This window comes from Cheilinus undulatus, linkage group 21 (assembly GCF_018320785.1).
Source record: "Cheilinus undulatus linkage group 21, ASM1832078v1, whole genome shotgun sequence".
NCBI lineage: Eukaryota > Metazoa > Chordata > Actinopteri > Labriformes > Labridae > Cheilinus > Cheilinus undulatus.
Window position 1 is genome coordinate 30503431 of NC_054885.1, and position 15850 is coordinate 30519280.

General features: G+C 38.8%; 1 protein-coding gene across 1 annotated transcript; it reads right to left on the minus strand.

Moving 5' to 3' along the window:
* Positions 1–14722, minus strand: LOC121529170 (guanine nucleotide-binding protein G(o) subunit alpha-like). Its single transcript, XM_041816903.1, has 10 exons — positions 14562–14722; positions 14258–14393; positions 14087–14178; positions 13919–14011; positions 11381–11541; positions 7579–7707; positions 1603–1732; positions 1439–1510; positions 1101–1188; positions 1–322 (listed from the first exon to the last, which is right to left on the minus strand). Exons 1-10 carry the CDS (start codon positions 14598–14600, stop codon positions 132–134), a joined length of 1131 nt encoding a protein of 376 aa, XP_041672837.1. The 5' UTR covers positions 14601–14722; the 3' UTR covers positions 1–131.
* Between the last annotated feature and the right edge of the window lie 1128 nt (positions 14723–15850).

Below are 15850 nucleotides of genomic sequence, written 5' to 3' on the forward strand. Positions count from 1 at the left end.
AACCATAAATAAATATTTTATTAAAATCTTTTAAAATAAATAACTGTTTAAAAACAGATAAGCCCTGACTGTAATCCTATCAAATTCTGTGCACAATGTTTAAAACAGTCATAAGGGCTTTTATGAGGCTTTCACAGCAGCTCCACAGCTTCTAGGCTCTCCTTGATGATCTGCTCTGTCATTATGTGGAACACCACCCGTATGTTGTCTGTGTCTGTGGCGGTGGTGTAGTGGTAGTACACAGGTTTGTCAGGGCCGCTGATACTCGATGAGAACATGGTCGTGATGTGGTGTGCTGCAGCGTCCACGTCCTCTTCTGCTCCTGGATAAGGAAAGAGGAGGAAAATACTGCAGCAACTTCCAACATACTGTGAGAAGTTGAGTGAGCAACAGTCAAAAGAACACCAAGTCAGCCTTAGATTGATAAGGACAGACTTCCCATGGGAATCTGTGCCGCGTTTCTCTTCTTAACACACGAATAAAACATGATACCTCAGTCGCTTTCTCACACACAAAGGGCTGTATGTTACGATCTCGGACCAAAAGGAATTTTGATTACCCAGTAGACAGAAAAAAATGCAATGACCCCCCTAACAATAGGGACCTACACAAGCAAACAATTCCTCAGGTAATACAAGACTGCAAAAAAAAAAAAAAAAAAACCCCTGAAAACTAAAATTCCATGTTGTCAGCTCTCAAGTCGCTACAAAAACTGGAATCTGAATGAACCATTGGGAGTGTTTGAGCAAAAATAGGTGACCAGCAGACATGTAGCTGGGCTTTAATTATTTTATCTATTTGTTTTATCCATTTTAAGGATTGTTGCCTCTAGCAGAGTAATAGGATAGTGAATTGAGCTAGCAACAGGGGTAAGAGAGTGGGAAATGGCATGCTGTAAAGAGCCACAGGCCAGACTTGAACCTGGGCCGCCCGCCTACATGGGGCACAATCTAACCACTAGGCCATCTGCAGCCCTGGCTTTAATAAAATTAACCATTTGTCTCCATTTATTCACCTTAGAAGAATCAGTGTCCAAAACTAAAAATATCCTAATCACATTTACAAAGTATTTATCACTAGGAAACAGAATAGAAATGTACCTTTATAAGCTGAAACATAAAACCTCATGTGTCTTCCAGAGTGTAAGATCTTCTCACGGAAAAGGTCTGTTTTGTTCATCAGCAGAATCTGTAAGAGAGAGCAAGCAATGGCAACATAAGGATGAATTTAAAAGTCAGTGGTTACGCAGAAAATCTGACATTAACTTTAATAATTTCATACCATTGTCACGTGTTTATTATAACAAACTTATACATAGAATAAGGCTTAACAAATGTCCATGTCAAACATGCACAGAGCCCATGAAAACAAAAACTGATGTGATTATCATAGATGCATCTTCAATAAAGCTCTCTGAAATAAATGTACTTTAACTCACCAGTGATACACTTCTAAAGACTGCGCTGGTGCAGATAGACTGAAACAGTTCAAGACTCTCCTGCAGCCGACTCTTATGAGGAAAAACAGAAAAGTGAAATAAAACCAAAAAAAGGCTCCAACTGATTAATGCAATAACAAAATAATCAGTCTTTGATTACATACTCTTGAACGGTTCTCCTGCAGTGTCATATCATAGCTGCTGAGGGCCACAACAAACAACACAGCCTGAATGCAGTCGAAGCAGCTGAGCCACTTCCTCCTCTCACTGCGCTGACCCCCAACATCATACAACCTGATAAAACAAACAAAAATCCAGCAATGCTTCATTTATTCAATATGTAGTTTACATCTGGTCCATTTCTATTTGTACAGCCACGAATCATGACATCTGTAATTTCAAGACACTTCAAGTAAGTTTAGACAGTACTGTATTATTTACAAATCACAGCACAGCTGTAAGCATCATTTAGCAAAGTCCCAATGGTGTTGAAAAACTAGCTTTTACCAGGCAAAAACCTGGAGCAGAACCAGACTCATATTGAAGTCATCTGCCACAACTGTGTTGGGCTTGAAAAGTAGGATCAAAGGAGATGATACAGGTGCATTATTCTTCCAAAGTTAAAACACCAGTACTCTTTTAAGTGAATATGATCTTATTTAGGGTGCAATACTAACCGTTTGAAAATTATTTTTATCCAAACTATTGGAAAACTGTTCTGTTGTTAGACGAATCAAAATTTGATTTTTTTTGTTCTGCCATTTCCTGCTAACCAAAGAGGAAAGGGACCATCCAGCTTGTTATCAGCATACAGTTCAAAAGCATGCATCTCTGAAGGTATGGGGTTGCATCAGTGCCTATGGCACGGGCAGCTTACACATCTAGAAAGGCATAATGGATGCTGAAATGAACATATAGTTGTAAAGTCTAAGTGTGTGAGTTTTAAAGTATGCTCCCAACTAGACAATGTCTCTTTCAGGGAAGGCCCTGTATATTTCAGCACAACAATACTAAGCTACATACCACATCCATCACAACAGCATGGCTTCACAACAGAAGAGTCCGGGTGCTGAACTGATGCAGTCCAGACCTTTTACCCAGAGAAAATATTTGGTGCATCATTAAACAAAAAAATCAGACAAAGTAAACCTAGGAATGCTGGGCATCCAAAATCCTATATCAGACAAGAATGGGACAACATTCCTCTCTCAAAACTCCAACAACTGGTCTCCTCACTTCCCAGACATTTCCTGACGGTTGTTAAAAGGATAGGGGATGCTACACAATGGTAACATGGGTCTGCCCCTAAGTGTTACTTCCATCAAATTCAAAATGAGCAAATATTTTTCATGAAATGGTAAAATTTCTGTTTGTGTTCCACTGTGAGTTATGGCCTTATGAGATTTGCAAATTATTGTTTTTTGTTTTTTACATTTCACACAGTGACCAAAGTTTTTTGGAAATGGAGTTGTAGAGGTGAAAAAGATGGGAGAAATGTTGTTTGCAGTAACACAAAAATGCTAATTTTACATGATAATGGCATACAAAGCGTACTTTGGTAACTGGAGTAAGAGCTTTCAATGATTTTCGATTAACTCATTCTGTTCTATTATACTGGAAATATAAAGTGACTTGACATTATTAAACTAAAAATCAATTAATGATTCCTTCTGACGACTTGTCTTAATTGCAAACAATTTTGAAAACACACTTGATATCAAGAAATGGTTATTCAAATGGAAAAACTCAAACTCATTTCAATATAGAGGCAATCTTCTCCCAAAATACAAGCTGGTCCCAAGTGTCGCCGAGGGTCTGGATGACACAGGTAATGAGTTCCAATTGGGGCCAGACAGTCTGCAGGTGTATGATTGCGGTCCTCATGTCAAAGGCAATGAAGCGTTTCTCTCCTGGGTCAGGAGGCAGTTGCAACAAGATGGGGGACAATAAGCATTAACCGGGGGAGCTTGACAGGAGAAGCTCCTGTTCTGCAGAAGAGATTCAGTTCTCATGACAGCTAGATGACATGTCTGATTTTTCAAATTTAAAGAAAGAGCAAAGTTTGACCTGTAAAGTGAAGAAACCTCTGAGGAATTCTTTTGTTTAAATGTAGCCTTTTGCTGGAATCAGCAGAGATGAGTCTGACTGCCTCTGGCAGACTAGGGCAACTGTAGATGTATAAGTCAGAAGAAGAGAAGAATCAAGTTAGAAAGGCCAATTGTCCTGGTTAAGTCTAAATGGTTTGTCTTTGTGTTGTTTGTTGTCTAGTGTAAATCTCTCCTAATCATCTTGAAACATCTATAAGCCATATAAAAAAACTTAGCACATAAAGTAAGGTAAGTGCATCTTGGAAATAAATCTTTAAATCTTTTAAATCTTTTACCCTTGGAAAGCTAGTTTATTTCCTTTTTAAATGGTGCCACATTAGTAAGAATCATGCATTTGTGGGATGAGCAGCAGAGCTGAGTATGTGGGTGCGCTCCCCTGAAATTTGCCAAATCTTCTCTGCCAATTTCAAGCAGCTTATTCTGTTTGGCATTGATGGATTGGATGATCTGAGTCTGAAGAAATAAGACATATCAGCAATATAACTGTTAATTAATCTAACAAACAGGAGCCTCAGTAGCGTGTGGAAGAACCATACACAGCCACAACAGCCTGGCACCTCCTCCTCATGCTGGTCACCAGCCTGGTCATTCCATCCGTTCCACTCCCAAATTCTGGAAGTGGTCTCTGATAAACCCTGCTCTGTGAGGGCGGGCATTAGTACCTTGGAGTCTTGGACCGTGCAGATTTGGGATTGCCACTGGTTGCAGAATCTCATCTCAATAACTCCCTGCATTGAGATTGCTTCCAATGATGACAAGACGCTGTTTTTACAGTGAGGGAGATACCGCCCCACACTGTCACACTGCCTCCACCAAAAGACATTACTTATCGATGCCGCAATCAGCGTAGCATTCTCAGCGACTTCTCCACACTCTGACGCTACAATGCAACTGCTGTAGGAACAATTTGGACTCACTGCTGAACGACTGGCATGACATGCTAATCAGGCACCTGCTTGTCCACACCTGGAGGTACTGAAGCTCAAAACAAGAGGCAATAGCAACAACAAAATATGCTTTTCATGGATGCAACCCACATACTCAGCTCTGCTGCTCATCCCACAAATGCATGTTCCTTGCAAATATGGCACATTTTAAAAGGGAAATAAACAGGCTAGTTAACAGTATAAGATTTATTGCCAAGAAGCCTTGTTACAACAAAGAAATAATCTACCAAACACAAATTTCCTTACTTTTTCTGCCAAGTTTAGATTAACTCAAAAGGCGACCATAGTTTAAGTGTGCGTCTTGCCACATTATGCATAAAATACTTTAATACAGTTTAATCTCATACAAGTCAAAGAGTTATTTGCCAAATTCCATCGGAGCATCTGGAAAACAACCGTTTTTATGAAACATAAAAACTCAGTGTGTTTCCTCTAGCATAAGCCAACATTACCTGGTGAAAAATATCTATTATAATGTTAGAAATTTATCAGATTTATCATTATTTAATGAAACAAGGAATCCTTATGCTATTCTATCTGAAGACTTGACAATACATGCAGTATTCATACTTTACCAGCGTGTATGGATTCTGTTTCTTATAATGATGATGAATGCTGTCAAAGCACAGGGAAAGGCCATGGGGAGCATCGTGAGTGTTCACTAACACCGAGAGAAATGCTGAAGGACGGGAGGCTGGAGTTTGAATGCTACTTCTTCCTCCACATACATGTTATTCCTGGAATAACTTTGCACAGTGAAATCATCAATATTTCATGACTGAGTCATGCCCTGGTGACACCCCCCCTCAGCTCACAAGACCTCAGCTTTTATTAGAGAACCTTCAAGTGTTGGTGGTGATTCTCAACTAGGCATTTTCCAGGACAGCAGCATAAGTAATTACAACAGCAGCTTCATGAACAGCAACTTTAAACTGTTTGGTAAAGAATACCTAAAGGACCTATCCACCTTATTTCCCATGATGCCTACGTGATTTGTAGTTGTGACTTCCCATGCCTTCTGTCACTGAATAAAAAAAAAACTTATGTGTTTGGTTGTAACCAGATAGAAATCTGTCTGTTACACCTCAGACAGGATAGTTTGATTATTCCTCTGTTTTCTACTATCCATGAAGGGGTGGACAAAATGAAGAAATGGCTTTAAATAATGTAAATATGTATATTTAGCTAACTTAGAGCGTTAACCTCCCACATTACCACGCCTGGGTGTTAATGTGGGAGGTTAATGCTCCCACATTACCACGCCTGGGTGGTGGGTTGCCTTGAAGGGCAGCCACAGCCACCTAACTGCAAGTTATTTTGCATTGTTGCAGGTTCAGAGGTTGCCTGGGTGCCATCAGCTGTCTGTCGGTCATCGTCTCTAGCCCTCTAGGTTCAATCTAACCAGCGTACTTGCGGGAGCTCCCTCTGATCTTCACTTTAACACATATATATACAAATATATATATATATATATATTTTTTTTTTTTTTTAAAGAGAAGAGGATCTGAATACTTTCTGAATGCACTCAAAGTGAATGAGCTTTTAAAGAAAGCAAAAGATATTGGTCATCCCTAGTAGTTCCAACATAACTACTTTTCTCTCACATGCATTTGGTAATGCTTTTAAGAGTTTTACAGAGACAAGTACAACCTCTAAATCTTTTCTTGCAGAAAACAGAAAATATATAAGATGACATCCATCTGGAAAACCTCCCATGGACAGAGTTTGGGAAAGGGCAGAGCCTTTGAAAAAAACTTGGAGGGTGATTGGATAAACACTAACATCTTTACGTGCCAATCAGAGAAACAAAACAGGTGATGATGAGACTCTTGCCAAGTCCGGTCGAGAGAAGGGCAAAAAAAATTGTGTCCACAAAGAAAAGAACTCAGTGCTGTTCTTTGTTCTTTTAATGAAGAAATGTCGTCAAGTTCTGATAAAACTGATGCTATAGCGACATCCATGCTACTCTCTTCCCTCATGCCTGCTTACATCATGACTCCGCTACAGCCTCTTACTACTGATTGATCCTGACACTTTCTTACAGGGCCCAATCTGTCCAGATGGGAGCTTTGCAAGACTGATTGGCCATTGAGAAACATGGAAATGGGCGAATCCATCTGCTTTGCAAGGTTTGAAAATACAGCTACTTGTAATCAAAGACTATTAAAGAAATATTTCTCTTTATTATGTTCCAATGTATTTTATCTTTGTGTATGCTATTGTAGTGGTAGCACAGGTTTAAATCCTCCAAGGCAGATTTGTCATTTTTATCTTTTTACACCCCGTGCGCCCTGTCATGACATGATGCATTCATGTGTTTTGGCACCTATTGTTTATACATTTCAAGGTTTTAATTTGCAGCAAAATAAAAACAAAACAATTCCTTTAGGACCAGTAATGTTCAAGTTGACTGAAGCACTGTCTTGTAAACTGAGCTTATCCAAAAGAGCGAGTTAATTAACACAAAGATGACCCATCTTTTACCCACATGTGTAAACCTTAGCTTGAGCAGCATTATGAACTGCAGCCAGTCAGAGAGAGGAGGCCACAAAGAAACAAAAAAAGCCAATGGTAAACTATTTTATCTGATCTCTGTTAGCAAGGAAAGTAATCGATGCCATGGCTGAGGCCAAAACCACACTTAAACATGCCTCTTACATGTGTGTTTCTTAAATTATAATAAGCCAGTTTCAGTCTGTATGTAGTTGGTCTCTCTGGACACATTCCATGTTTAAAGACAGGAACTTGTTGATGTGCTCATGTGCTTAGTGATGATATGACTAACTTTCACTGTGCCAAAACATAAAAATCTGGGTTGCTGATGTTATAAGATGCAAACAGTTTAGTTGTTCCACTGAAATTTAAAGGTGAGAAATGGTTTTAATAAGAACTGTGCGTATTCTGTAATTCATTTGTGTCTCTAACAATAAAGTCACAATATGATGCTTGTTTTTCGCTGAGGTTTTTGTGTGTCATCATTAAACCCTTTACCTTTTTGGACCAAACTTAAAGCGTTTAACTGGTATTTGGTTGCATCATGTTGCAGCTACTGCTGAAGATGAAGAGCCGCTTTAACAAGTCTTACCGAAAGATCATCTCATTTTGTTGAAACTGCGTCTCCACGATTCCACAGGTCCTCACCCTCACTCTCAGAACATCCGTCTCAGTGGGGACGTATTTGGGAGCGATGATTCGATTCATGTTCTCAAAGAAACTGTAGAGGGAAGACAAAGAACATTATTTCTGACAAATGAAACTTAATTTAAAAAAAAGGTATCTGGGAGCTGATTCAGCCTCAGTTTTGGCTGCTGTCAGTTCCAGGTCATATCAGAACAAAGTGCCCAAGGCTGGTGACACACAGGGAAAAAACGTGAGAGGCGGCAGACATGAGGATGATATTAACAGATTTTTAACATTATAACCTTCCGAACGCAGACACTAGATGATTCAAGACAGTAAGACCACACACCTGCTGGTAGTCTGAATGATACCTCACACAAGGGATCTGAGAAACTTGCGTGATCAAACATGACCTCAGAAGAAAAACAAACATGGAGGATGCCGTGCATTATGCAGGAAAATTTTCAAAAGGAGGGAAATAATTCAGGAAGGCTAGCCTGACAGGAAGAGAAATGATAACACTACCTCACAAATTTGATTTTTCCTGACTCCCATAGTAAGACAATGCTACACTGCCCGTATAATCTAATCTGCTCAGAAAAGATTGAAATGCACGTTTATCTGAGCTGCTGTTCACCTCATGTACAGCTGAGCTTTGAAAACTTTTACCCTAGTTTTATAGTAGATCTGTTATGCATTTTTGTTATTGGAAAATATATCAGCTTCTGAACTCACATAACATACAAAGACAGAAAAACAAGTAAAAAATGTCTGTCCTGTGATTTGGTCCTCAGCACATACATGTGCTGCATCTATCAGGTCTAGAACAATGTTTATCCAGCATTAATAATGTTTTTTTACACAGAATGGCTCATAATACTAACGTTTAGGCAAGTCTACCAGCTCGTTCCTGCTCAAAGCATTAAAGAAAAGTACATACAGACAGAGATGATTTGAACAGTGTCTGGAGCGCACCATCTACATCAATGGTTCACCTGCTGCACGTGTGAAGTACTTTTAGTGACAGTAAGAGCTCAATTCATGCCAAAGCTAACGTCTGAGAAGTCATTTTACAAGATCAAGTGCCTTCAGGTCCTGGCAAGTTAAAATGTGTCACAGCTCATCCTGATGCAATATTTCTGGAGGGAGAAATCAATGTGGGATCCAGCGGAGTGAGAAAGAGTGCTGAAAGAGAGCTAACAGAGTTTTATATCATCCTCCAGCTTCAGCTGAGCTCTGAAAATTGGGTTTTCACATCTTCATCAACCTTAGTCTGGCATGTGTTCAACCTTGGCACACCTGTGCTTGTCCCTGTTACCTATGAGGTCAGGACTTTTGATCTTCTAAAAGATAAAACTTTCTCCATGAGTCCCTTGTTTTTAAATGCATATGCTAAAAGCAACACTGGTCATTATACTGTAAACGCTTTACAAACTGGTTTAAGAGTGAACGAATCTCAATGTCTGTTTGCACAACAAAGTCTGAGTCTAGAACAGATTTATCTAGGAAATTTATAGGATTTAAAGGATTTATAATACAAAAAGGGTGATCTTCTTGAAAACCATGTTCATTTATGCACTCAGTACTTGGTTGGAGCTCCGTTTGCATAAATGATGTCATCTATGTGATGTGGCATGGAGCCAATCAGTCTGGGGCACTGCTGGGGTGTTATAAAGCCCAGGTTGCTCTGATAGCAGCCTTTAGCTCATCTGTGTTGTTGAGTCTCTCATCTTCCTCTTCACATTTCCTCAGAGATTCTCTATGGGGTTCAGGTCAGACCAGAGGGCTGGCCAATCAAACACAGTGATCAGTAATGATCAGCAAACCATTTTCTGGTATTTTTGGCTTGCCTGTGGTCTGGTGCCAAGTCCTGCTGGAAAAGGAAATCAGTATCTCCATGAAGCTTCACAGCAGATGGAAGCATAAAGTGCTCTAAAATCTCCTGGTAGACATCTGACAGTGTTGACTCTGGACTTGATAAAGCACAGTGGACCAACAGCAGCAGATGACATGGCACCCCAAACCATCACTGACTGTGGAAACTGAAAACACTAAACTCCAGGCACCTTGGATTCTGTGCCTCCCTGACCTTTGTCCAGACTCTGGGACCTTGATTTTCCAATGAATTGCAAAATTAACTTCCATCCAAAAACAGGACTTTGGACCTCTGAGCAACGGTCCAGTTCTTTATCTCCTTAGCCCAGGTGAGAAGCTTATAATGTTGTCTGTGGGTCAGGCTTGACTTTGCACTAAGAACACAACATTTGTAGCCCATGTCCTGGACCCATCTGTGTGGTGGCCCTTGATCCACTGACTCCAGCCTCAGTCCACTCCTTGTGAAGCTCCTTGAAGTTCTTGAATCTGCATTGTTTGTTAATCCTCAGAAGGCTGAGCTCATCTATTTTGCCCATCCACCTTTACTTACAACACTTTTCTCTTCCGGTCAACTTTCTATGCTTTGAAACAGCCTCTGAGAACAGCCTGCCCTTTCAACATTACCCTCATGGTGGCGGGTGTCAGTGATTGTTCTCTGGATATTCATCAAGTCAGCAGTCTTCCCTATGATTGTGGTTGTATGTACTGAACCAGAGTAAGAGAATGAAGCCCCAGGAAACATTTGCAAATTTGACTTTTCCAAAATTTTCCAATGTTTTTTAGAAAGAGAATTTTAGATTTTTGTGAGCTGTAAGCAGTAATCATCATGATTAAAAAACAAAGTCTTGGAATATTTCACTTTGTGTGAGAGTAATCTAGAATTTATAAAGTTTTACTTTTTAAGGTAATTATAGAAAATAAAATGAATTTTAACATGCAATTCTATTTTTTTGAGTACCTGTACATAAATATATGTAAAGAGAATAATTCAAGTCTCATATTGCACACATTTAGCTGCGAATTATTGAACTTTCTGAGCAGTGTGTTACAGTCAGTCTGGATCCTATGCTGTAACTTCTGCAAATCCACTGCCATTATCCGTCAGCTACAAAGCTGTGATATTAAGCTTTTTAGCAAGTGGAACTCATTGTTAACATTTTATTCTGTACTAGAAATAAAATACCTCAAAGAAACATTTTCAACAGTACATGCTTTTTGAAATAAATAACCATTTCGCATTGGCATTAAAGAATGAGTGCACCACATTATTGCTATTTAGCAAAATGTACTCCACATTTGAATTAATGATCTACACTTCAGCTGATGATTCAACACGCACTCAGACAATGATCCATGTGGAGGAGTGGTTTAGGGTTTCATCACACTTAACAAGCCTCATTTGAAAAGCCACAGCCAATAAAGGACAGTATTTCGAAAAAAAAATTTGCCCACTTAAAGATAAAAACATCTCACACAAAACTGAGGAGAGGGATCAGTAGATGTACCCTAGAACGTTCACCTTTGTAATATTTAACAGTTTAGTAGAGACTGAAAAAAGAACTCGCAGCACTACAAACATGATGACGTCTGACATATTACACTCTTAAAACAAGAGTCCACCTCTTTAATCTTGCCCGTTTCATCAGCTCCACCCTCATCCTCACCCTCCTGGGTATCTGCAAACACTACTTTTAATGTGATCCTAATTAAGGTTCCCAGTTGAAAAATGTCACAGGAATCATTTCCTGCACATCAGTTATTGCCACCACTTATTTTACTCTGACTCAGTGTCAACAAGAACTGATGACAAGACTTCTAATGGGGCAATCTCCCCTTGACATTGGCACTTTCATAATTGGGCGTCATGCATCACTTAAGGTCATTATACTCACTAGAGCGCCGAGTCGTTCAGCTCAAACTCGTAACCTCTGGCTGCAGCCACTCGCACTCCTTGGTCGGACCAAAGTGCACACAAAGCGTGAGCCACAAAGGGGAGCAGCTCCTGGTTGTCACCCAAACAGTGGCTGCAGGACAGGATGGAGCGTGCGTGTGTCTAAAGAGTACAGAGGGGGAAAAAAAATCACCAGATCAGAACACTTTTCTACATTTATTTTCAATAAATTGAGAATAAATGGGACTTCTCAAAACTTCAGGTATCATGATTTATGCTGTGCTGCCTAAATGTACAAACAAGATGATACCAAGGAAGAGAACAAGACAGGTACCAGGGAGTTTTTAAGTTCTGGCTCTGCAATCAGCTTGTAGAATATAAAAGTAGACTTTGAAAAAATAAATAAGATTACCCACTTTAATTCTGGGGGTTGATATGATTGTGGGTGGAACTTCTATTGGCATAAAGGCAATATTTGAAAAAAAAGCGGTTCTCCCTATGTCTCACTATAAGATTTGATGCAAATTGATTGTTTTGAACAGGAATAAATCCTAGGTTTAATAAGTTCTGCTTCGTTTTTTTTTTTTAAATCAAGCATCCAGCTAAATGTCACTGTTGGCTGAAAAGTTGTAAGTTATTTTTTAAACAGTTCTGGTACCTGTTGCTCTGTTCGTGGCACTTATAACCACCACTAAGTATAATTTTCCTGTCAGTTCTCCGAATTTAAGTTGCTGTTGAGACTTTTGGATTGGTGCTTTAGGTGGAACATCTCTAGGTCTTTACTGATCTTGTCTTGTAAATTATCTATCCAGACCTGAGTTTGTTTGTTTTATCTGTTTATAGTTCATTAATTGTATAACTTTTTTTTAAAAATTTGAACTTGGACATTCAAGAAAACTTCAAATTACTGGCATTATGTATGATATGAGGACGGGGTAGAGAAGTTACATCTGTAAAAGAGGTTAAAGTTGTGAAGGAAACAGACTCAAAGTCCTTCTTCTCTTGGGTTTCACAGAAGGCTACATTCCTTGCAACACCTGGCTACCTATCAAGTGACTACACAGCCGGTAGTTTGTTTTTAAGGAGGTGGTGCATTAGCAGAAAGAGAACTACAAGGGGAAAAAAATTGAAATAATTGGCACAGCAGGTTTATGTCAGTTAAAGGGCTCTTAATATCAGTTTTGATTATTTTTCGATTAATTGCCCTGCTCTATGTGCATCCCTATCTGTATTAATATCAGCATGTTCCATGGCCAGATAAAACAGCTATCAGGAGTTTCACTACTGCACATGAACACTTTCAGTGCCTGCCATCATTCTGTGTCCTGATCATCCTCTTCATGCTAAATTTTAGCTCCTACCCTCTGGCAGGAAATCCAGATAGCTGGAGGCTAAATCTAACAGGGTAAAAAATGTATTCATAGCTCGAGCCATTACACAGCTAAATTTTAAAATGAATAAATAAAAAACACTTTGTTTTCACTACAAATGTCTAGAGATGTCTTTTAACGATGATCCTGCCTTCAGTTGTCTTTTTATGTATTTTTGTGTTCATGAATTTCAGTGTCTGAGTTTTTATGATTGTTTTCTCATTTTTCTTGTTTTTACCTGGATGGAAAGGAAATTTTCTTAAGGGGAAAATAAAGTTGATGGGAATGTTGCGCAGTTAGGATTGCACATCACATTGCTGCACTATTTTTTGGCCATTGTTGTTGCTCTTTTTGCTTCCTGTAAGGTGTGAAGCTGTCATCTCAACCTAAGTAGTTTCTCATTCAAAGATGCAGACTGACAGCTTGTGGTATAAAGAGGGACTGCAATGAAAAGCATCTTTTCTGAAACTAAATCTACCTTTATCATTATTTTCTCACTGCTGCTACTTTTAAAATTAAGCCTCTTTAGTAATTTTAAGAATTATACGATGCACTAATCAAGGTAAAAATAAACCAACTTCCCCTGCATGACATAATTTCTCAAGCTTACTGTAAAATCTAAAAACTTGATGAGAAACTCCTCTTTTTGTGTTGCCTTTTGGTTAAACTGTACAGAGAGAAGAGCAGTTTAGTTAACCCTGCATTTAGTAAAAGTTAAATTAACATTTAAAATCATAGTCTTGAGTATAAATGTCTTCTTTTGATCAGTAAGTCAGCCGTTACCTGTACAGAAGCATTAACGAGGCCCCAAATAAATTCACAAGATCTGTTTTGTACAACATTGCATACATGTAAGTCGGTTGGACCTGCTTATGACTGTACAGTGCGAGGCTTTCTCATCAAATTTATTGCACAAAATCTGCAAGTAAATACACAGATACATGTAATGCATTTGCCACTGTTGTACAATCAAAAATGTATTTTTAATGCTCTTGCTTGAACCACAAACAGCCTTATATTTGACAATTTGGAGTCACCCCTTGGTTAAATTTGCCACTTTTTCTTTGCATTCCAGTTTGTTTGTTCTTTTTTTCTTAAATTTGAATTGCTGATGAGATACTTTTACTTCTGAACAGTAATTTTGGAATAAGCCCCTTCTAATCTCTCACCTTGTTTTTCTTGCTGGCCAGGTTAATCCTCAGCATCCCCATTCCTCGCAGGACAAACTTCATCGAGGTCAGAAGGTTATCCAGCACTGCAGGCTGTGGAGGGAAGACAGCTGACATTTTGGATCACGGTGAGATAAAAATACAGTAAGCATTGAAGCTACCCCATACCTTGAAACTACTGAGCTCCTGTTTGGAAAAGCCATGACTGTAGATGATCTTCATCTGTTTGATCAGGGTGCTCTTCCCGCTCTCTGCAGCTCCTGACACACAAACCAGACAAGTGATTTCACTATACTGTATTAAGACATAATAAATAAAGGTGCAGTAGTTCAACTTTACCCAGCAGGAGGATTTTCACTACATTCATCTCAGTCCTGGCATGCTCACAAAGGTCTTGCTCTATCTTAGAGCTCTGCAGTTTGGCCTTTTTCCCCTCCTCTGTGATATCCTGGTGAAGGCACATTCCCATGCAGATCTGAGGAAGAAGCAGCCAAAGTTTGACAGCATTTACTGAGGGAAAAACGTGGCTATTTATTCCTATATCACTACAGATATAACCATAAGAATCATTAAATGGTTAACATTGATAAAGTGTTATAAGAACAAACTTTTTCTATTTTAATGGGTTGAATAATGTTGATACCTGCAGTGGGGCTGGTAGTTTATTTAAGCAGCAAAACATCTCTGCCTGCTCTGCGTGGCTTTGTCGTTGAAAACAAATGAGTGCTGACAGTTAGCTAACTGCTAATTACCTTCATTAGGAGCACGTGCGGGCAGCTAGTCACAGGCTTAATTTGCGCGATCGAGGTACCAGGGGGGTGTCCAGACCATGGTCCAGACTTGTTGACTGGGGTGCTCAAACACAAGAATGGCAATCCTTAATTTACCCTCTTTATGTGCACTAATACAAACCTTACAGCTACTCCTGTGACTCTTTTAAATTAAACTTCACATGTAGGCTAACACACAACAGAGCATGTTCAACTGCTCATTAGTGCAAATATGCTCTTTTGTCTTGGAAATATAATACGTATTTAAGGTTTTTTTGGGGTATCTTCCATCATCTACTTGTGCAAAAAAAGAACATGCAACATATCAGCGATTCTTGAGAACATTGACGAAATATGTCCCAAACTTGTACCTTTATTTTATTACTATTTGAAGTCTTGATTTGTGTAGGCTGAGGTCTCAGTTAGTAGTTGTATGTGGAGACAGACTCTTAATTCATAATTTTTTCTAAAATCTGACTTTTTTTTGCCAATCCTATCAAGATTTTGGTCAACTAAGAAAAAATAAACTGCATTTGATCCTCATTTTATGATTAAGTGTTCAGTTACATATGGTTTCCAGCAGTAATGAAATGCATAAGTTTCACTTTTTTCACTCATCTGAAGTATCTTAAATCTGAATTTAATGTTTTTCTAAGTTTTGATTCTAACCTTATTGAACTAATATTTTTAATAGATTACTTATCATTGCATATCTAGATTAGTATATATATATATATATATATATATATATATATATATATATATATATATATATATATACAGGGCATGTGGGCCTGATCTTGGCCTGATATACATGTGCCATATTCCTTCCATTTCTCAATGATGGGATTATCTGAACTTCTGAGGATGTCAGTGCCTTGATTTTCTTTTTGTAACCATCCCCTGACTTGTACTTTTCAATAACCTTTTCTCTGAGTTTCTTTTAATGTTCTTTTGTCTTCATTATGTAATGGTCTTTATACTGCAATCACTTGAGGCACATTTACTGCACTCAGGTGATCTCCATTTCACTAATTGTGAGACTACTAGCACCAGTCGGCTGGACCTCTGTTGAATGAGGTCAGTCACTTTAAAGGGGGTAAATACTTTTGACAGGTATAAGTTGCCAAAAAGCTTGTAACCTTGCAATGCTCATGTGAAG

What these genes read in the sequence shown, in the direction of transcription:
- LOC121529170 (XM_041816903.1), bottom strand. Translation starts at nt 14,600, where the DNA reads ATGTTTTGCTGCTTAAATAAACTACCAGCCCCACTGCAG. An exon ending in TGGCCAGCAAGAAAAACAAG is followed by an intron (nt 11,542 to 13,918) that starts GTGAGAGATTAG and finishes TGTACTCTTTAG; the next exon opens with ACACACGCACGCTCCATCCT. An exon ending in TTATGTTTCAGCTTATAAAG is followed by an intron (nt 323 to 1,100) that starts GTACATTTCTAT and finishes TTCCTTATCCAG; the next exon opens with GAGCAGAAGAGGACGTGGAC.